The 22856-nt window shown below is 40.2% G+C and overlaps 2 protein-coding genes across 3 annotated transcripts; one reads left to right on the forward strand and one right to left on the reverse strand.

Annotated features, from left to right (window-relative positions):
- Positions 1-408: 408 nt before the first annotated feature.
- RB195_001435 (uncharacterized protein) lies at positions 409-8478 on the reverse strand (the record flags this gene model as incomplete). The annotated part of the gene is made up of 7 exons (XM_064198204.1): positions 409-556; positions 1515-1621; positions 1751-1865; positions 1922-2041; positions 5662-5744; positions 5828-5958; positions 8424-8478. The coding sequence occupies 7 exons, from the start codon at positions 8476-8478 to the stop codon at positions 409-411; spliced, it is 759 nt and encodes a 252-aa protein (XP_064054085.1).
- A 964-nt stretch (positions 8479-9442) lies between these two features.
- On the forward strand, positions 9443-20704 carry RB195_001436 (uncharacterized protein; the record flags this gene model as incomplete). 2 transcript variants are annotated; one of them, XM_064198206.1, is made up of 35 exons in its annotated part: positions 9443-9533; positions 9599-9628; positions 10435-10545; positions 11466-11629; positions 11963-12059; positions 12212-12333; positions 13199-13282; positions 13361-13452; positions 13525-13622; positions 13815-13943; positions 14044-14145; positions 14200-14339; positions 14417-14583; positions 14980-15124; positions 15246-15349; positions 15432-15570; positions 15625-15756; positions 16042-16164; positions 16221-16298; positions 16459-16551; positions 16745-16878; positions 16976-17122; positions 17178-17291; positions 17347-17443; positions 17565-17658; positions 17774-17935; positions 18002-18175; positions 18463-18561; positions 19034-19121; positions 19192-19289; positions 19341-19505; positions 19597-19693; positions 19826-19884; positions 19988-20134; positions 20553-20704. In XM_064198206.1, 35 exons carry the CDS (start codon positions 9443-9445, stop codon positions 20702-20704), a joined length of 4068 nt encoding a protein of 1355 aa, XP_064054086.1. The 2 variants fall into 2 exon arrangements, with proteins under 2 accessions (XP_064054086.1, XP_064054087.1); XM_064198205.1 differs by lacking the exon at positions 9599-9628.
- Between the last annotated feature and the right edge of the window lie 2152 nt (positions 20705-22856).

Below are 22856 nucleotides of genomic sequence, written 5' to 3' on the forward strand. Positions count from 1 at the left end.
GCCCTTAAATTCGATCTTAACTTCGAAGTATTCACTTAACTTAACTGCAAAGTATTCACTTTAAAACAGCTTAAGAACTGAATTATGAGAAGTTTTATTTACAAACAAATGTAAGAGATCTTTGGACTTCAAACCGTCAAAGGAAGACCAGCGAGAGGGAACTATAAACACCGTTACAGGAGGAGAATTCTAATAATTCATAATTTCGTATAGCACGAAGGATGGAATGTCCTGAAAAGATGTTCAACCTACACCTATAAATCGATCTAGTATCATGTGTGGTACGAGAATCTTCCGAACAAAACACAACACGAACAAGACAATAAATATTGCTCAATACCGCCTAGTGTTTACTTGAGATCTCAAACAATCTTGAAAAAGCTAAGTCATCATATAAGCTAATTACAATTAATGCAAGTCTGGATAGACTTTACCCGGAGTTTGTGCAAACTCTGGATTAAAAGCCGGCTGAGGTACAGACGGATCATTCTGTGGAACCGGAGTGAACCTATCTAGAGTTTGGTAGAATTTTCGCGTCAGGAAAAGCTCGAATATGCTGAAAAGAATATTTTCAAAACTAATATTCGTTTTTAGCACCATTATTTGTACTAAGTAAGAGTAGTATAGTGGTAGAAGGCAACACTTGCGCGCGATCGGGACAAGTAGAAGTATTACCGGTGTCTGCTCCAGCGAATCTACGAACAACAGGTGATCGCAGGTGAAAAGTGGTGTGACTGGTACTTTCTAACAATGCTGTTGATCGATTTTGATGAGCACAAGATTTTAAGGGCACAAGTAAATTCTTGAGTCGTTTTTAAAATTTTTGTTCCCAAATTAAAAAAAAAATTACTTTCGAAGACGTTTTTGGTACATCAAGTTAAACAAACATTGAGCAGCAACATCTTTTCGAAATTGAGTAAGGCAGGAAAGTAAATATGAGAATGAGAAACCACATCTGTTAGAGAAAACAAGTTTTAAAAAGTAAAAATAAAGAAGACAATAGACGATGATGGAGAGGACTTATTGACCCATACTTTGTTCCATTGATATCCATTAATGATAAATTTCACTGTTAGGTGTACAAAAGTGGGAAATTTATAGTGATACAAAAGATTGTAGAAGTAAAAGTTGGAAACTATTTGTAAGCGAGAAGTTCGCAAAAGATAGAAAGTTGTAGTGGTGATATTCGCAGAAGAGATTGAAAACACCGTGCAAGTATATCTAAAGCACAAGTTTGCTCTCTCTTCGCACTCCCTCTATCATCAGCATACTACTATACGGGATGTACGGTACTGATAAGAGAGGACAAATCTACCCTCCCCGGCACACCTTGTTTGCATCGCTAATATTTAGTCAGACGGAAAGAAGGTGAATCAAAATTGAATCGTGTTGTAACCTTTATGGATGAGATTTGGAAAAGAAAAAGAGAAAAAGTGAGTGAAGTAGAAAAATGTGGGCTACAAAGAAAGAGCTTGGAGAAAAGAAAGAAAGCTACAAGCTTGGAAGAAACAAACCTGTAGGTGCAAAATGTAAGCGCCAACGCAAGAAAAGCAGCAGCGTAGAGTTTGAGTTCGGATTTAAGCTCCGCCCTCTCCACGTCATCCACCTTCTCAAAGAAGTACTGAAAATTTCTTGATTTGGAAAAAAATTGGCACTCCTGGAGGGTTTGATCAATTTTTTCTAGTCAGAGTGAATAATGGTAGTAGTCAGGTAGATGAATAGATTACGTAAGCAATAAATAAGTGTTCACCTCGTATACTCGGAAGAAAAAGTTGTTCATCGAGGTCTGTGCTCCGCCAAAGTAAAACAACATCACTATACAGGCGATAGCAGAGCAAACAATGAGACCAATAATAAGAATCAATCTGAAAGTTAGAAATCCAGGAGCATCCGTGAGCATCGTTGATTTTCCATAGCTCACCGTGGATAGCAATAACGTGCAATGTTCCTCTTATGTGCTAGAATAATGAATATAGTTGCGATAAGTTGACATACGGCGAAAAATAGGAAGAAGAGAAAGGAGAGGACCGTGGACCAGTGCCTGAAATTAGCTGTTATTTCATGATTCTTCCGAGAAACAATTTTTGAAATTAGCTGAAGGAAATTCTGCGAGGTTGATTTTTTTCCTTTCAAGCGAGGTCCACTAACCGTTACTCCTTAGAAAGCATTAAACTTTAATGGAAATTTCTCTCTTCATCTCTACAACCGTTGTAGCAACTATTATTTCCGATACAAAGACTGGACGCTTTCTCCTTCATAGAGACGCCTAGGAAAGACCACCCTGCCTCAGCAAACAAACAAAATTATGAGTGCAGCTGTAGAACGAGGAATCACGCAAATCCATGACCTCGAATTAATGGCGCCAGCACCCACTTCAGTCGATCCTGATCTCGTCTCAGTGGGAAATCGGTGGTTTCACCATTCGACGCTCATGTACCCATTAGTCGGTTCAGACCTCATCACATATCCGAAGGCGAAATGTAACTTTGGGATGACTACCGTCTTATATTCAAGCACTAAATGATTTATCTGTAAAATTACATGACTAACAATGTTTAAACTCAAGATGAAGGTTAAATCAAGCTAGCACTTGACATTTACACGATATGATGAAGCATAGCTGGAATTGCTGAGAGAAAGTTTTATTTTTTTCCGTTTCGCCCCTAAACAAAAACAATTTTTACTTGTTTGTTGTTCGTAGCTTCAAAGGCAAAATATCATGAAGATTTCGATATCTGGATCTTTGTGGGCAATGTTCGAGTTTCGAGTTTTAGAGTTCGGCGTGTAGATTGCGAATATAGGATAGACGACGCTCATTTTCCTCTAGTCGTTCTGAAAAACGACGTGGGAAACGGCGTTTGTTCCTACGAGGTACGTTAGAACGCGCCACCTTCGTACGCGCTCCGGTTCTCTCATCAACCTACCTATTGGTTTTTTTTGAACAGTTGACTGAGAAGGTCTCTCTGACGTGGACGCGACGCGTGTACAGGAGTCACGTGTTGTAACGTTCGTCCTAGGAATCTCCCCACGCCGTATTACACGACGATTAGGGGGAATTGGGAACTCGTAATCTACACGCCGAATCCTACATTTCCCCTTCGACGTCCAAACATCGATGGTTTCATGGTACGCTGCCTTTGATTATTTCCTTTTCATGTCATGTAGACAAAGGTCCAGTGCTGCTGCGGTCAAATAGAATTGTGTGAAGTTCAGCAACTGCTCCATTGCTGCACTGTCATTTGTCATTTAGTTTGATTTGATTAATTTCGCCCCTTGCAAACCTGTTTATACACCGGCTGCAATGTGCAGATCCAAGTTCAAGTCCAAGTATTCCAGAAGACATTGCTGCGTATTTGATTGATTAAAAACCGGGGGCACCATTTTCAACAAGGACACATCCTCAAAGAATCAATTCACACCTCCTCGTGAAGGTCATATGAATTCTCCTTCAAATGAAGGTTGCATGAAAAGTGGTATTGCTCTCAATTAACAAAAAAAATGATAGCGTGCGTACGACGAATGGTATACATGCTGTCAGGTTGCTATAGGCAACAGTATCCTTGCAAAGGTGGTCCGAATAAGAGTGTCGCGTCAGTTTTACAATAAAAAGCATAACTTACTCGAAAATCGCCCATATCTCCAATTCAGCAAAAAGTCATTATCATTGATTCATTAGGGAGCAAAATATAGCAAAAACATTCTCATTCTCGACCGCGCTTGGGCAATTTTTCTTTCCTCCACGAAAGTTTTGAGACGACGTTCCTATGTAATTAAGGAAACGTCATCGAGAATGAATGGCAACAACATGGCGAAACTTCGCCTTGAGCTTGGTTTTCGTCTTCGGTTCGGTAGCTTGGATAGGAGATCTCGAAAGTAAAGAAATCACAACGAGGGAAATCAGACGGGGACTCGGTCCGAAATTTTTGTCGCTATTCGGTGAGGTGAACGAACAGCATTAGCAACGGAGATTTCCTATGAGTTCCTAGAAGTCCTGAGTTCCTGAGTTGTTCGGTTTCTTCATAAGCATTTTATGGCTACTAGTCGCAAGAATAGCGAATAATAAAAGTTAGAAAGGGAATAGAAATAGCTAACCCCTAAACTTTATGGAACGACAAAAGACAAGTGCAATTTAATACTTTGAATTTGATACTCCTATTGGAAAACACTTCCCATGTGACCCTCACACATTTCCTTTTTCTTATTTTGTGAGACAGCGACATATAATGTTTGCTATGGCGCAGTGAATTTCTCGCACAAGTTGTTCCCGTAGGATTTGAGAGACCAATCAGCTGCCCGAAAGTGTCAAACGCTTCATGCTGTAATTGATCATAAGTGCACACATGCAGCAGATGAATGTACGACGGTCTAGTCAACTTTTTATTTATTTGTATGGTGTTTGTAATTGGTTTTAATCAAGCTTACAACCAGTGGAGCCAATTTTGTAAAAATCTCTTGAACAATTAATTTCTATTCTGACAGTGTGGGCTCGTTAAAACTCGCTATTATTTCTAATCTATCAAAAGAAGTTGGGAGTGCTTTCATTCCTTCCACTTTTCCTTATTTGAGTTTTTTTTTGCGCAATGCACACTTTTTCAACGATTAGTAGGTTGGAAGGATTTTTGTTCGATATGGTTTCCTCATAAAAGAGATTGGATCTCGTGTTCATTAATTTCGTAGGTGCTGCTGCAATTTTGCTGTACCAACACAAAATTCGGCAAAACCGCGTCAACACTGAATTTACCAAAAACAAGATTAAACGAAAGCCAGAGAACAGAACCAGAGTAAGAGAGTGGAGATGCTGAAACTTTCGGAGGGTTGCCAAAACAGAAAAATGTAAAGTAACAAAGCTAGCAGGCAGAACTATCACACTGATCATCTTGTGCTTGGGAAGTCACTGTCACGAAGGCGGAAGGAATTGAAATTGGTACATTATATATATTCTATATTAAAATCAAAATTACTGTTAGTTATTGCACTTTTTCTGTTTTTCACTGAATCTGGATTGCACATAAGGAGATTTATACCATAAGGAGATATATTAGTTCTTATGGTAAATGCTTATAATATTAGGCATGGCAGAGATTCTATTAATCTTTCCAGCTAAGATGCTTTGGATGCTGGCTAGAAATTTGGAACACCTTAAACTAGACTTTTTCATCCTGGCTTATGTGAGTGGTTATCTGAGGGCTGTTGAAATTTAACTTGCACGCAATGCCTTTACCGCTAGAGACATTCATTGGAAAAGAAGGGAGTGTCTCACAAAGTGCACAAAAATTCAAAATTGAAAGAAAGAAATTCGATTTTAGAATGAGAGGATCTCAAGAACAAATTTTCATAAGAGGAAGGGTTTTCTGGAAAAGACCATGCGAAAAAAATATACCTGACGGAGAACAGAATCCCGATGAACCTACGGATTTTTCATGCACTAAAAAAGGTCTGTAAATCCACAGGACAAAGACTTCAAGGGCAGACAACCACACTGCCAAATTTTCGTAGATTTAGTCCTTCTGGTCTACATTATATTAGTGTAATATTCAAAAATATTCAAGATTTATTTAATTGCCTTTTGCGTGAAGAACACCATATCTTTGAAAATCCTCTCCACAACAACATCCATTTTATTGATTGAAGAAAGGAAGAAGAAGAATAAAAAAAACCCACGGTTCGTAAATGGTGTCAACGAGAACATTAAAAGATTTATAGGCAAAAATTGTGACTACCAAAGTGTCGAAACAGGACAGAACCTGAAATTAGGCATATCCACCGGATGGTGTAGCGAATACTCGAGAAATATTGAATAGCTAATTAAATTGTGGGTTTGACCTACCGTGACACATTTGTGCACCGGCCAACAACAGCACAGCAGCATCGTGTGCAGAGTGTGTAAGAGTAAAATCGATAGTGCCTGCTCTCTGCTTACTCGCTCCACCCCCATTTTCGCAGCGATTTTTCCGTTAGCTAAAAACATCTTAAGTATTCCCTTTCTTCTAACCAGGATCCTTATTATGTTTGCCCCAACTTTCCAGAGTTCACTTGGTCAAAAATCCGTCGTTAGATAAAAATTAGCTTGAAATCTTTCGAGAAATTTGTATCCTTGTCTTTCTGTCAGCGATTGAATGAGTGCTTTCCTCTTCTGGAGGCGCTCTGAGTGCTGCAGACTTTTTTTGCATACATCGTCTTCAAAAACCAATTTATGGACAGTTGCAAATAGCTTGCCCCGAGTAATTTCTGATTTTTGAAGAAGTTAGTTTTTAGTTTTCCCATCATTTCTAACTGGTGGTACCCCTTTCATATGAAGTAGGTACATAACGGATGAGATGTCCACTATTTTGCAATATTTGTCCGATGGTTGAGAGTTTAGATGACACCTGATGCGATCACGATGTCAATGTTACCTCGATGCGCCCAGTAATTGTGTCCTCAATCTGTCCGCTTGCGCGTGGATGCGCGATATTTTCACTTTTATCAACTTAAACTCATAAGGATGACCCCAAGCTGGTAAGATGCAGCCATGAACAGATTAGAACTTCTCCACGTCGGGACTACCGACTCGAACGTAGCTCTTCGCTGCATAAATTAACTGCTCAACACACAATCGTGCAAAAAAATATTGCTCTCATCCAGCCAACTAACTTCAGTTAAAACCGTGCAGAAATCCTTCGAAGGCTGGCCACACCCCTTACTTCAAAATTAAATGATATCTGTATCATTTAGTGCCAGTGTCACTAAAATTTCAAAGTAGAATGTTAATTTTGTCTCCTTAATGTTAAATGTTTTACTGCTGAAGTTGTCTTCTTTAAAAAAAAGCTTACTCCTCTCCGCAGGAAAATCGCGGATATTCAATGTGCACATTTTCGGTTTGTCTAAGCTTATCAGTGGCTACGATATCTGCAGACTGAATGTTTCGAAAAATTCGAAAGGTATGGCGCTGCTGCGACAACAACCTGTTTTGGCGTATTGTCCAGTTTTCATGCATTTTTATATTTTTATATTTTTCATGCAGACCACCAACTTAGAGTGGTTGTGGTTAGCTCTTCTAAGAACAAAATTAGAATGGAATCAGTAACGTGGAGGCGCATGCGTCTCCGCTTAACCCTTCATACCTATGCATGCGGTTTCTAAGCACCACATGAAACACGTAAGGTACTGGCAACAGGTCTTTTGCGACATAGAGGCAGGAAAATATTTGTAGATGAGTCAGATAACTTTGAAAAGTCTTCAGCTCTTAACTGGCACTGTACCTAAATGGAATCCAGAAAGCTTGGATTAGACGCCCACATCTTCCATCGTCTTTTTTATGAAAAAATTATAACAGTTAGCTTTCGAAAGGAAGAGATAGGGGAATGCTTGTCAAAATTTGAAAAGAAAATCGTGAATAAGAACATTTGTAGAAGAATCGTGAATAACGTTCTTTATAGAAAATTCTCTTGTATCATTTCATAAAGGAAATGGATTAGTCTATAAGAAAAGGAAGCTGGGATTGCATAGGCGGACGTGAGATGTTCCTGGATATAAATCACGATTGAAAGGGTCAGCTCAAAGTTCAAGGCTTACACGAGCTTAAACCGTAAGTTCAACTTTTTGTTGAGATACTCATCACCTCTCAGTAGTGCAGTATTGGTTTTCAGAGATTTTTCAAATCCTCGGTAACTTCATATGTATGCACATATAAACAAATGTGTAAAATTATTCGCAATAAATAGTCATATATATATTTTATTACCTCTAGTACTAATAAGAACAGATAATTAAGGGAAAAAATATTTGTGTCATAGTGTTGCCAAGTAACGAAGAAAGCTCCAAACTAAGAACTGCATGTATGTGATGGAACGTGTGAGATGTGAATATGTTGATTTAAGAGACTGCGTTGCTACTGAAAGCATCGGCAATTTCAAAAGTTCGCCTAATTAAAGTATTGAGATTGAGCTCTACAGGCTTTGTCTCTGGCTGCAGTTTGTCTTTTTCGTCAAGAGCAATTAATAAGATTCATGGATCTGGCAAAATAAATTCATAAGCATACTTCACACTAAAAAAAAAGATTTTTAAGTGCACAACTAATTAAAACAGATGCACATACATAAGGAAAGAAGTAATTTCGACTTGCTTCGACGGGGGGTGAATCCATCTGGGATTCAGCAGCCAAGAAAGGAAAACAAAGCAAAAGTTGAGAATTAACAAATAGTCAAAACGTTTTAATACGTGCAGTTTATGCTGAGGACTTGATTTTCTACATGGTTTCAGTTTAACATTACTTGACCTTCACCACTGTTTGTGTTAGTTGAGCAAACTTTGCGATATTAAGTGGTATTGATTAACTAACTGCGAAATTTGTTTTTTTCATGAAGCTTACAAATTTTCCTTCTTTATTTTCTAACCATGACAACTTGTCTAGTAACAGCAATATTAACCTAATAAGAACTCACATAATCTTTTTTCTGTTTCTGGAATTTCCTTGCGATAAGAAGGATGTTCCTGCATGCATTCAGCTAATACTTGTAATACGAACAGAGAACTTCTTGGTATTCTGAGTTGTCGAGGAAATAAAGAATTCTATAGGAGTGCTGATGATCACATCGCGAATCAGCCTGCGAAAACAACCAGCAGTCCATTCATTTGTTCTTTCAAGCTTTCCTCGTAAGCTTGCTTAGTTTGTGGTTGTTTTCGTAGGTTTGTTCTGTTTTTACATACATATATTAGCTAGCCGCACTTTTCCCACACGTGTTCACCCTTTCCATTTCTGTGAATCATGCACTCCATGTTTTCAATGAAGAATGTTTTCGCAGAATAGTCGGCGCGTAAGAAGAGGTCTTTGAACAACTGCATGGTTAAAATTGTTAAATTACGAAGCATTTTCATGCGTATCACGTTTGTTTCTATTCGGGTGGATTAAGCACTGCGGCGGTAATTCCTGGTGTTTTCGAAAAAAAAAAAAACCTAGCTTGAAAAAGTCCTCATCCAAATGCTTAAAGATTATTATTGGGATCTAATGTTTCCCGGAAGCCCGTATTTCCGTATTTTCACCCCATAATTTTGCCGACCATCTATATCTTTTGACAATGAAACAAGGGTTTTTTAAACACAGGTTCTCTACAGTTGAGGATTTGTACGTCTGTCGTACATCTCCAACTTCAGAAAAGATAAGGGAACATGAAAAAAATGAGATGATACCAGAGTTATTCACTGTACATAAAACCAGACACTATTTGGATTACCTACGAAAAAATACTGTTCGAAAGGATTCAGAAGAATTGCTTTCCTTGCACAAAATTAGAACGCCAACTTTTTGATCAGTTTCTTAAATATGAGGAGCTGCTAGCGAAGAGAAGAAAGTTTCGGGACAACGAGCGCTGGAAGGAGAGTCAATACGGGAAGAACGGGAAGAACAGCTGTCTGAGTGTGGCTGCACGCCTAAATGCAGCACGTACAAAAACAAAGTGCCTCAATGACTCATCCTGCTGTAGTGATAGGAGGCGGTGCTGATGTTATCGTAGCTATAACTGGAGGGGTTTATGCTTACTTTGACGACCGCCATCGTATGTTGAGAGTGAGGGCTAGCATGTCAAGATTTTTCTTCTCCTGTTCATCTACTATACTGCAGATTGCAAATTTTTCAGGAATTCTCCAGTTGGTAGGTAATTGTTGTACCACATAATTCATTTTCGTTCCTTAGCACGGTAGTTCTTCTATCGTAGGTTCTCGCTAGAAGTACTCACCTCCAGTGAACCAACGAATTAAATCACGCTCCAACCGAAGATGTCTACCTTACTCTCGTTTTTGTCGAGTGTAATTCTGCCACAAGAGGCATCCAATTGTCCGCAAAACCAATAAAACTTCCGTTGAATCATCGAGAACCCGTTTCTTCTAAGATCATTCGATTACCTATGACCTATACTCCGTACAAAAGCACTTGTCAAGGCTAGAAGAGTAGTCAGCCCTATGGAACGAGATTGTGTTTGTGCACTATGAACTCATCGCTGCACCGGGGACAGATGAGGCGGTTGTTATGTGCGAGGTCTGGTCGAAACAGCCAGCCCTGAAAAGTGATACACCCCGCCAATACCCGCAAGCAACAGATAAATATAGTAATACAAATTCGGCATAAAAATGTTAATATAGTGACATCAATTACCCATGTTTCAAGATGTTATGAGTGGGGCGTGATTATTAGTGAGATTCATTAAAAACTCAACAAAGTACGCATTTGATCTTCTGGTGAAAAGGTCTTTTTATCATATCTATTGCTATGCTGTACTCATGTTGACCTTGTCACTTTGCAGCCGCTCACCCTCCCCATCAAATGTATGTATGTGCTCTGAGAATGAATTTTCACAACGGCACCATTCAACATTCACATGTCCACAAAGATTTTTTTTAAACGAAGGAAAAAAACTAAAAAATCATTGATGAATGTGTGTGATGTGAATTTTGTTTCAGATGATTGTGCCGACTCACCATGTGCTCTGAATGCCACTTGTGTTGATCTCGTGAACGACTATGAATGCCAATGTCCTAAAGGTTTTAAAGGAAAGCGTTGTAACGTCAAAGGTACGTAATCGAGGGTTTTTTCTTCTGAGGTTTGGGTAGAAATTAACCTATCTGGCGGTCTTTTCGTTGTGGATTTTAATCTCTTGGGATGCAGTCGCCTGCGACTCTTGCCTAAGGGTTGTCATTAGGGCGCATCCGTGTCGGGTCAACCTAATTTTATTTCTTCTCGGCGAATATGGCAGTGTCTGTGATCTTCCGTCGTTTATGTAGGATAAAACTCCGAGTCATCTTTTGTTTGTCTGAAATGAGATGGGCTCACTACTCTTGAGATACAGGGTTCGCTGACGTCGGAGAGCAGAGAGGAGGTTCCCTCCCAAGACCTACGTTTCAAGATAAACAAAAAATTATTTTTCGGCGCCCAATCCTTTTGTACGCCACCCAGAGATGAGCTGCGTGTCCGAGCACCGCTGTCCGGACTATTTTATTTATTTCAATTGAGGGAAATCCAAGGAAAATCTAAATGTGCAGGTCGACTTTAGAACTAATGGTTGTTAAGAACCCATTCTAATACTAACGTTTGTTTCGGAAATTTCGGGACAGCTACTTTATCACATTTTCATTCCCACTGTCACACTATCAGCATTTCAATTTATTTTAAGAAAAAATACATAAAGTAATAAATTTTTCTAGGAACCAGAGTGGTGAAACCGGGGAACATTTATTCGTGGATTTTCTTCTTATTCTTCTTTTATTCTTCTCAAATAAGCAATTGATACATTTCTTTCGTTCTTATCAACCTGGATTTTCAACCTTGAGCACTTTGTAACTTGAGGTGAATCGACGTTGAAGGGCGACCGTTTTGGCAGTTACCGTGCTCAGAATTCAGTGCAAGGTTGCACAAGAGTTTGATATATTCAGCACATCGTACTGAATACTATAACTTAATAGGAAAATGCGGTCTTTTCCATCTTGGGTTTCAGAGGATCTGTGTTCCGCCGCACCGTGCGTGCACGGTCTATGCGTGGATACCCTCTTTTCTCGTCGTTGCATATGTGATGAAGGGTGGACCGGTGAGAGTTGTGAAGTGAACGTCGATGACTGTGCAACTCGACCATGCCGGAATGGTGGAACATGCACCGATGAGGTAGATTTTTATTGGATTTCCTCTTGCACAGATCATATCCCCCCGCTTCTCAGTTTTTTACTACAGGAAAAATATAGGAAAATCCTGTTTTGCTTCAGAGTCATAAAGTACTTGACTGCAGTGGTCAGGTCAGTAGGGTTTTTGGTGAGCTCGTCTTTTTCTTTCTAAGAGTTCCAGTCTTTCATTTCTTTCAGTACTCCTGTTCTTTTGCTTCTATTCTTTTGATGCTGTTCATTTGAGCCATCTAATCCTCATCTGTCAATTTATTTTCTTTATTTCCCTTTTTTTACTTTTATTTTATTTTTGACATTTCTGTATGCAGGAAGGTTTAAGGTAGCCGGATTCTCATGTTCATGTCCAGCCGGATATCGTGGGGTTCATTGCCAACACTTGGTGGATCACTGTTCGACATCACCTTGTAGAAATAACGGTAATTTGGCCAGTTGTTCACTAAATAGGTCTAATTAACTCATATTAGTGTCAGTTTTTGGGTAAATGGCAGACAAAGAACTGCTGAAAGAACTAAAATGTGCAGCTCTAATTCAGAACCATTGTATATTCTTAGAATTAACTTCTATTAAGCTACTTGTACAAATCTGGGTGTCACCTATCACTGCTCATGCCCGCTCGGATTTGAGGGAACCCACTGTGAACTCAACAAAGATGAATGTCTCCTTGGACGATGCAGCAAGATGGGAACTGAGGTGACGCATCTCTCTTTCACATCTGTTCGGTAATGTTCTTTTAAAAACAGCATACCACGAATCTGACGTGATGAGAAAGATCCGCGGAAAAAGCTACGGGACTGTAGCTTCCGGGATCCGGGGTGGTTCCGCTCACTCCTCTCTAATCGTCGTAAAAAAAACGGTGTGGGAACCGATATAGTTATTGCGAAATACGTTAAAATGCTCCTCTATGTAAACATTCCAGTTCCCATAACACCCCATTCATTCGCTTTACTTAGATGGGCTGGTGAGGTTTTCTCGTTGTTTTCGATCGCTCGCTCGTGGATGCGACGCGTCGCAACTGAAATCGTCGTGAAAGAAGGTGTCTCCCACGTCGTTTTTTGTTTTTGTAGCGATTAAGGAGAGATGAGCAGAATCATCTCGGATCTCTAAATCTACAACCCCATCTCCAGTTTTTCTTGCGGATTGATTCGTGGTATGCTGTCTTTAATAGAGTACAGTCGGATATACAAGGTATTTGTCCCAGAACGGGTAACCGCTAACGAAACCTCCATGAATAAAAATCTATCTTTCTGTACCTATCTTTACCTTTTACAGCGTAAAGATGTTTTAACCAGTGCGGAGAAAACGTATTTTGAGGCACCGAATTTCTCAAGTCTTCCTCTTTTTCTTGAGCCATTTTCGATGGAGCTGTTACATGTTCTTTTTTTTTACCCATACAACTCCAGCTTACGAATTCCTTTTATGAAGAGTGATTACTTCATCTTTGCTCTCTAAATCATCTCATTTTCGTTTTATACAGAACTCATGATTTCTTCTACAGTAACTGTAATGGAAAAACGGAACAGTTTTTCGATGTATTTTATTTTTTTCCGGTTTTTAGTCCTGCGAAGATGGCATCAATACGTTTAGCTGCTTATGCAAACCGGGTTATAGCGGTGAATTCTGTGAAGTACGAATTGATCAGGTTAGTGATCTGCTTCCGTGTTCAATCATTTACTCAACCTCGCTTTGCGCTGCGTGTACTGATCAGATACCGACTTAGTGTGAATCGTCGCCTTGTATGAATAATGGAACCTGCTACGACGAAGGTGGCTCCTTCAGATGTGAATGCGCCAACGGATGGACGGGAGAAACGTCAGTTTTGCAGCTATCTTTTTTGGAAGTTTTTTTTTTCAGCGTCTAAGATACTTACATAGTTGTTTGCAGCTGTGAGCAAGAAACTGGTAGCTGTGATGTGCGACCATGTCGTAACGATGGACGTTGTGTGAACTTGGTCGCAGATTATTTCTGCGTGTGTCCTGAAGGTCAGCCCTATTCTTATTTTGCATCACGATCAGGTGACAACTCACTTGATCACTTTATTATTATTATTACTATTATTATTGATACTACTGTTATTATTGTTATTACTACTATTATTATTATCCATTAATTTATTCATTTTACTTTGCTGACTGCGTGATATTTGGGCAAAAAGGACCTAACCACTTTTCAAGGCGTTAGCGGCAAAGACTGCGAAATCGCACCAAATCGGTGTTTGGGCGAGCCATGCCTTAACGGTGGAGTATGTGGCGATTTCGGATCACGACAAGAATGTAGTTGTCCAAAGAAGTTCTCCGGAGCAGGTATATAATACTTACTACTTCTAACCTTTGCCTCAGTTATTCTCTTCTGATTCCCTTCTGCCGAGAGCTGCTCATTCAATCGTTCATTTGTTCATTCAAGGCTGTCAATACCTCCAAGATGTCTGTGCTGGCAATGTCTGTCAGAATGGTGGTACCTGTATGAAGAACCCTGATGGTAGTTTGCACTGTGCTTGTGAGCCAGGTAGCCTATCAGATGAGATTTACTCATCCAAATTAAACTAATCTGATCGTTTAGGCTTTACCGGTGCTCACTGCGAGACGAACATAGACGATTGTGCACGATCACCGTGTCCTTTGGGTTCTACCTGTATCGATCAGATCAACGCGGTGTACTGTAGATGTCCATTTAATATGACGGGATCGAATTGCGACAAGGTTTGCTGTTTTGTTACGTCCAATTTTTGTAGCTTTTTTTTCTTTTCGAAAGAATTGTGCTATCTATTGTTGTTTAGGCCATTGATGAAGATTATGATTTGCACTTCTACGATTCATTACGTGTAGCAAGTGCATCGCTTGCGGTACCGTTCCGTATCGCTGCGAAAGCTATTACGATATCAGCGTGGGTGAAATTCGAGAGAACACAGGGCAGAGGAACTGTGCTCAGGATGTACAACAGCAAGTAAGCATTTCTGATTACTTTGGACTTTTGTTGTGAGTTGCGAAGATTACTTCCTCATGATTGCTGGTGAGGAAGCCAGAGGTTTGATGTGTTAGGAGAGCAAAATCAAAAACCACGACAAGAAAATGTCGGAAATAATTTTTCACTGATCTATGAAACTTACTGCAGTCGACTGGTTCGGAGCTCTGAATACCTTACTGTACAAATTGCAGAAATTTAGAAAATGGGAGGAAGATAAATTTTTCATTTCCAAAATAAAAATTGTTATCTTGGTTGAAGTTTGAGAATGTGTCTAATTCTGCTGGCCTTTGCCTATTTATGTGAAATATTTGAGACATTATTATTTGAATTTCTATTTTTGTTTTACCTAAAACAACATGAATATTCTCCTTGCAGACAAGCGAACTACAGTTCTGATCTCACTGAAGCACTGCGAATTGATTCAGAAGGCGTTAATATAGCACTATTCCCGAATGAAAGATCACTTCAGCTCCACTTCCCATCCAACCAGAGGATCAATGACGGAGCATGGAATCATTTGGTGAATAAGCTGATTTTCCTGCTTGTAGCAAAACGCCTGTATTGTCTTGATCTTTCATTGTTTAATTTTCAAACCAAAATACAAGGTTGATCAGGTTTATGAATTTATATGTACTCTTTAGGCGCTCACCTGGTCATCAGAACGTGGTGCTTATTCCCTTATTTGGAACTCGGTTCGAATATTCGCTGAGTCAGGTTACGGTGCTGGTCACGATGTTGATATCAAGTAAGGAGAGGTGTTCCTGAAAATCTAATTTTTTTTTATTAAATCAAATTAATTAATTAAAGAAAAACCGTGTAACTTATAGTGCTCTTATCACTCTCGGTGGTTCTGAAATAGGCACCAACTCCTTCGTTGGTTCAATAACTCGTGTGCATGTGTGGAATCGTGTTTTGGACTTTGACAGTGAGATTCCGATGATGGTGGTCAGCTGTCACGGCGCTGAGGTGAGTTTGTCAAAGGTTGCAACAATCCAAAAACGACTAATAGCTTCTTTAAAGTTAGCATACGATGGGCTAGTTTTGCGTTTCACCGGTTATACGGACATGCAAGGAAAAGTGGAACGATTACCGCGAAGCACGTGTGGACGTGAAAAGCGCAAGCCACGAGAAGAAGCAGTTGTTCGGGTAGAGGTTAGTTTATGAGGACCAAAAATACTACATTATCCCACATGTTTCTTTCCTACTTTTCTGATATCTGTTTTTTATTCGGCAACAAGGATATTCCAATCAGCAATATAGTCAGCAGAATAGTCGATGACTGTAGGACTGATAGATTGTTCTTTTGGCGTACGACTCAGATTGCTGTGAAGCAAAATGCTGACTGCCTTGGAAGGAAACTTATGGGACAACCTAATACTACATAGAGTGTTTTGTCTTTTACTTATGAGAGGCCCTGGATTGTTTTTTTTTTCTTAGAGCTGTCCATCGGATCAGTACATTGTAACGCCACAACGAGAAGTAAATATCACATGGCCAGAACCCGTATTTCACAGTGATAGCCCTTTGGAGAGAGTTGAGAGGAACTTTAAACAGGGACAGGTAAACTACACTATTACTTTCTTCAAACAGTGAGGATCATTCAGTTTTTTGTTTAGATCTTTACATGGGGTGAATATGACGTTCTTTATGTGGCATGGGATAATGCATCCAACACAGCAGAGTGCAATTTCAAGGTGACACAATTCGTCGTTATTTTTTCTTCTGAAGGACAGATGTTTCCTAGATAGGTGTTCTAGGACGTTATCTATTTATCTGTTTGTTTATTCCTCTTGTTAACTTGTTTCAAGTAGTCGGCCGGCTCGTGCACAGTTTGTTGACAAATAACAATTACAGATTCACGTTTCCCGTGAGCATTGCCCGTCTCTTGAAGAACCAGTGAATGGTGTTCAAGCCTGCGAGTCCTGGGGACCACATTTACGCTATAAGGTAATTGCAGTCCGGAGATCGAACATCCATTCCGCTGTGACATACGCTCCGGCGTTCTTTCGATGAAATTCTTGGGATCTCCAAAATCTTCAAAAATATTCCGAGCCACGTGGATAGCAAGGCTTGATCAAGGATTCCTTATCTATTCTGGATTCCGTTCTGAATTTTTCGGAGCTGAGTCTTCCGTTTTAAGGCTTGCTCGATCGAATGTCGTGAAGGTCACGAATTCTCCAGACCGCCAGCAATTTTCTATACTTGTGCTGCTGATGGCTTGTGGAGACCAAGAAACCGCAATCAAATGGTTTTCCGCTATCCTCAGTGCACAAAGTGAGTGACGGCGTATTAGTGACTTGATACATCACTGCATCAACCAATGAGTAGACCTTATTATTCACTAACAAATTAGAAAACAACAACCGTTAAGATCAGTCCCAGCAACTCGTGTGATACTTTTGCGAGTATCGTATCCAGGAACATCACCTTGTTCGGAAGCAAGCCGTGATGCTCTAAGAACAAGGTTATTGGCTAGCATTCAGGCGATAAATCAGAAATGGGGTCTCTGCACGTTGACGTACGCTTAGATTATTTTCTTTTCGGTTACGTTCGGTGTTACCATAATGATTTAGTGATCCGACCGGCTGCGTTGGTGCCAGAGTTGACGTCGACTGCTCGGAAGATTTCGCTCGTGTAAAGAGACATGCTCACTCATTCCAAGTTCGAATTGAGCTTCCCGTAAAAAGGTGACATGATAAGCAATGGATTTAGCTATTGTAAACTTTGTATGCGTTATTCTAGGGATCTCGTATCGCATTCAATAAGTGGGCAAAAATCCAAAGTGGCCGATGCACTCCAAAACGAGATAATCAATCAGGGTGCTTTCAATCTAGAAAAGGTTTTGTTTCCATTGTGGAATTATGGACCAGTCGGAAACCGATTCACTATTTCTGACTAGATGTCTTTTCTTCAAAGATATTTAATTATAAGTCTTGAGGAGTGCGTAATTACGTGTTTAGGTTCTTCCCAATGGCCGTCCGGACCTAACATCATTCCAGCTTTTAGATGAGTTCCACTGTCAGCTAGGACAAGTCATTGTTGATGACTTATGCGGTATATATCGTATTAATGTCAATTTTCTCCAAGTTACTTTATTTTTCAGCTTAGTGTATTCATTTGTAAACATAAGTAAAGGTATCTTAGAATAATCCAAGGTTCTTATTTTTAGTACCGTGTGCTCCTGGATCGTATCACTCAGTCACTACCTCGCAGTGTGAAGTTTGCGCTGAAGGAGAGTACCAACCTTTCACCGGTAGAACGGAATGTTTCAAATGTCCAGAAGGTCATGTTACGGCTGGAGAAGGCGCTATTAATGAGAATGAGTGCAAACGTTCGTAGAACTTTTGCTGCAATGCAAGTCTTTCGAAAGATCATCCTTTTTAGCGATTTTTTTTAGCGAATTGTCCGGCAGGAAACTACTTCGACATGGGTTCCTCGCAGTGTACGCCATGTGGATTTGGCTTTTTTCAACCTCGAATGGGCTCTTTCGAATGTATTCCTTGCGATGTCGGTAAAACGACGACCACCGAAATAGGAACGAGCGAGGAGGAGTGCAGAGATGAGTGTCCAGGTTTGTTTCTAGATATCGATTTTAGAGTTAGCGCTACTGGAAGGAACTTAGACTTGATCGAACCAAAAACATGTGCATGTGGATAGAAATTGTCGCTGAAATTCTTTGCCCGAATGCAACGCACGCACGCTTCTCTGCTTTGACCATTTTCGATCTACTCTTTTCTTTACTTTAATTCAACACGCATTGCTGTGAAAAGAATTGCGGCGCCGAATGTGTCTCACTGACATGAAGTGGAAACAATTAGTGTGAAAAAGACAAAGAACAGAGTGCTCTGTTGCATTTAGACGGTGAACAGCTTTCTTCGTCGGGATCCTGTCAGCCGTGCCCGTCCGGTTCTTACCGTACAAGAGGTCAACACAAACAGTGCGTGCAGTGCCCTGCTGGTAAGGCAGATATTTTATGACTCTTAATTATCGATGTTTGATTTTTCGGCTTTGTCTTGTTACCTTACACTTTTGTCTTTTGACTTTGATGTTTTTGATGGAGGGCGAGGGGGTGGCGTAGCCAATAAAAGGAGCTGATGTTTCTGCACAAGCGATGGTTCGAAACCGCTTTAGTGTCAACCAACCCTTTCATCCCTCCGAGGTCGATGACTTGGTAGCGGAGAGATGAAAGCTTTAATATGAGGATAACAAAACACCAGCTTGACACATGATTCTGAATTAAAGTCAAGCGCGTGGAAAGAATTGATCAACGCCGACAACTTTCTTCACATTAGAGGATACAAGAAGAAAACAACAGTTTGTTTGATTCAGATCCTCCGTTTGGCAACCAGTTTTATGATAGATTTATGCGTTTGAGTTTTGATAAAGGGGAACATACATTATTTGGAAAAAAAAAGCCTTTCTTTAACAGGGACTACCACAGAGTCCGTTGGCTCTACCCGAAGAGAAGAATGCAACACTCCTAAATGCAAAGCTGGGCAGTTCCTTGTCAAAGAAACGTAAGTGGCGGTTAATTATGGATAATCACGCACAACTTATTGAATTTATCCGAAAAACTTCATTGCTTAGGAAACACTGCCAATTCTGCCCTAGAGGTACGTTCCAAGATGAGGAACAACGAACAACCTGCAAACTCTGTCCAAGTGATCATACCACAGCATCGCAAGGTGAGTTTTTCTCAGTCTTAACTGATAGTAGCGATTATTGGGTTATTGCAGGAGCTACAGCAGAGTCACAGTGCTATTCCACCAATCAGTGCGCTACCGGTGAGGATAACTGCTCGTGGCACGCACACTGTATAGACTTACCCGACGACAACGATGTACCTTCGTTCCAATGCAAATGCAAGCCAGGTTATCGTGGAAATGGAACTTACTGTCAAGGTATTTGTACCAATGTAGTGTTTTTCTGATTGGGTTATGTCCATCTTTATTTAATGTTGCCTTTTTATACATACCACATGTTTTTCTCCAGATGCATGTACAAACTATTGCCTTAACGATGGTGTATGTAAGAAAAATCCTGTCGGGTACGTTGAATGTGCGTGCAAAGAGAACTTCAGCGGTGAACGGTAAGTTTTGTTCAGCTTCAGACTTCAGTCTAAAATCTTTTTTTTTCAATGTTGTTCTTCACAACCTCTGCCAACGTAAAAATCAGTGGCTTGGACTTTTGCCAGCGTAAAAATCAGTTGCTCGAAATTTAGGTGCGAAGTTCGCTTCCAGCCAAAATCTCAACGTGTTGCTATTATCACGGCGGGAATCGGTTAGTCAAGTAGTGCCTTTAATTGAACTATGGATTTTTAATGCAAAATTTGTCGTCTACAAGAATAATATCGAAATACATCCCTCCTGACAATGATTTTCAGGAGGAATTGTAGCAGTCTTGGTGGTAATAGTGATTGTTATCTTCATGATTTCATTCCGATTCAACCGATCTGTGCTTGATGTTGCTGACAAAGTGCAAATAGATGACATGCAGCAATCAAATTTCCTCTACGGACGGCCGCCAGCAGGTAATTAGATTAAAGATCCGTTGTCTCTTCTCGTCTTTGTTTTTGCACTCTCTGCAAATTTTCGAGCGCCTGTTTAGTGACTCTAAACAGTGGCTCATCATTGGTCATTTATTTTTGTTAACCTATCGGGTAATCAGTCAACGACGCAAAAAAAAAGGATGAAGGATAAAGTGTGTGGCGTTAATCAATCCGCTTGGGATCCGCCGCCACGTTCGCGTCAATTCAGAATCGTTTGAGGTTTACGAACGTGTAACTCAGTACAGTAACTTGCGAGAGCTAGCCGATGTGTCAAGTCGTGTCTTCATCCTCCCAGACAGGTCTGGTACCAGTTTATCGCCCGCCCCACGACGCAAAAAATTCTCCCGAAACTAAGGCTCCCCTCGGACAATCCGATTTTCCAATCATGAACTAATTCCAGAACCACCACGGCCAATCGGATACTATTACGAGGATGATGACGAATATGAGTCAAAGACAATGTACGTAAGTCGAGAGGACGATTCAAAAGAAATCGAACAACGACGGCGAATAGCTGAACAGCATATGTATCGTCCCGGCCATACAGAATAATCTTCGCAAATGTTCTCACTATTACTAAGAAAAGATTTTAGCATCGGCATTGCCGAAATGATACGTGAATATCCACTAAACACGTTCAAAAATTGAGTTACTTCAAAAACGTTAGTTAAGTAGTGCAATACACATATGCTAGAGTGTCTGTATTGATCGTTCTGACCTTAACCTATTGATCACACATTCCATTGCTGCTCAATGATATGAGTGCCTTTCATTTCATCACTTTTGCCTCGCTCGCCCTCCACCGCCATTGTTTCTTTCATTTATCGGATTCATTTGTGATCTGCCTCGAAGGGGCTGTATAGTTTTGCATTACGGTCATTTTTTAAATTGTGATATAGATTTGTTCTCATGATGTTGTGATGAAATATATTTCATAGTTGTGTCTAGTAAACTATCAATTCGATCTTGAATTTCTGTTAGTTTTTTTAAGCGCAGTTCATTTTTTTCCTCTCATTGAATGGATCTTTTTTCAATTTTCAACTATTTCTTTCTTATCATACGAATAGTACGAATCCTCTATCTTCAAAAACAAACACTCATTGCGTACAATCGGGTCAAAACGACTCGAAGCAACGCGCAAAAGTCGACTGCGCTCCAAAACAGCACCTCGTGACTATGCTTGGGTCCCTGTGAGTAATTATAGAACATGTGGTGTAGATTACGGAAACGTGTGTAACGCCGCACAATTCCTTCTAGTCGTTCTAAAAACCGGCAAGAGAACCGCTTCAGTTCCTACGAGTTGCGATAGAACGCACTTCTATGTACACGTTCTCCACTAAGCAACCTACTCATTTGTCTCACTTCAATAGGGTATTGAGGAGACCTCATTGCTTTCGACCGCCCGCAAGTGGTGGCGTCTTGGAACTGATTTCTTAGGAAACGACGAAGTGTTTCACGACAACTACAGGAAGTTCAACTTAGCCACGTTGGTTTCCGTACAATCTCCAAACCGAACTCCATGGTTTCAGTACTACGTAAATTTTGTGATACGCTGCCTTTAAACAACGACTATTTCAAAGAGAAAAAAGCTCTACCGATAGCTCTTATCGAGTTGTTACCGAAAATGTGCTTCTAATTGCAAATCATTCACAAAAAATGAAATTGCAGCAAAAAAAAAACTTCTACGTTTGCAATCGTCCTTATTGTTTCCTTGAGATAAAATCAAGGCCGGTCGCAAAAACTTTAAAAACACACGGCAAACGGGGGGCGGTCGTTAGGTACCCACAGCCGACGCGACAGCCGATCATTAGGGAAAACCACTGGCAACGGCGACCGTTAATTGCGCTGCGCACCGTCCGCAGACCACTGCGCTGCGTTTGCCTCATGCCCCGCCCATCATATTCTTCATCAGCGACTTTCATCGTCTAATGAGGTGTGAAACATGCTTCGCGGTGGCACGCAATCTCTGTTATTGCCTCCGTATGGACTATCGATCGTTTACGCATAAAGATATATCGAACGACTGCACATGAGATGCCAGAAAGAGGAAATAATTGTACGTTTTATTTGCGTAAAGCAAAAAAATCGAGATTTCACAAACTACTGCAGTATCCTACAAGGATCTCATAGTCTGTATAAATACGAATCTACATCTATATCCTCTATACAGTTTTTTTTTTAATCACACATCTTTCAAAAACCAGGTTCTCGGTTCTACACCTTTTAACTTTTATTTTGGAACGTTTTCAATTTTCAGCTAGCTATGTTTGCATTTGTTGCAACATTTGCTTTACAAATACAAATTTTTGAAAAAAAAAATACAACTTTACAAATTCTCAACATTTTTGCTTCTTTCTAGTATTTCCATTTTTTACGTCTTTTTCCACTTGCTACGTTGGTACCTTTTCGTTTTTTGAACCTTCGTAGAAGGCAGTTCTATCACTTAATTGCAATACAAACATTGCTCATGACCTCAGTGATGTGCTGATGGATGGGCGTGGCTAAGTGATCACAGGTACCCAAAGATATGCCTGCTCCAGCCTACCGACAGCCTGTTCTGTAGGCACTTATCCGGCTGCGGGTACCTTACGATACGCACCCGCAGCAAACCACTATTTCCTTGTGGACAAAATGTAAAATAATGAAATGATCGTGGTTTCTTATTCCGAGTAACATTATGAATACACTAAAATACCAGCTTTGT

Source organism: Necator americanus, chromosome IV (assembly GCF_031761385.1).
Source record: "Necator americanus strain Aroian chromosome IV, whole genome shotgun sequence".
Taxonomy (NCBI): domain Eukaryota; kingdom Metazoa; phylum Nematoda; class Chromadorea; order Rhabditida; family Ancylostomatidae; genus Necator; species Necator americanus.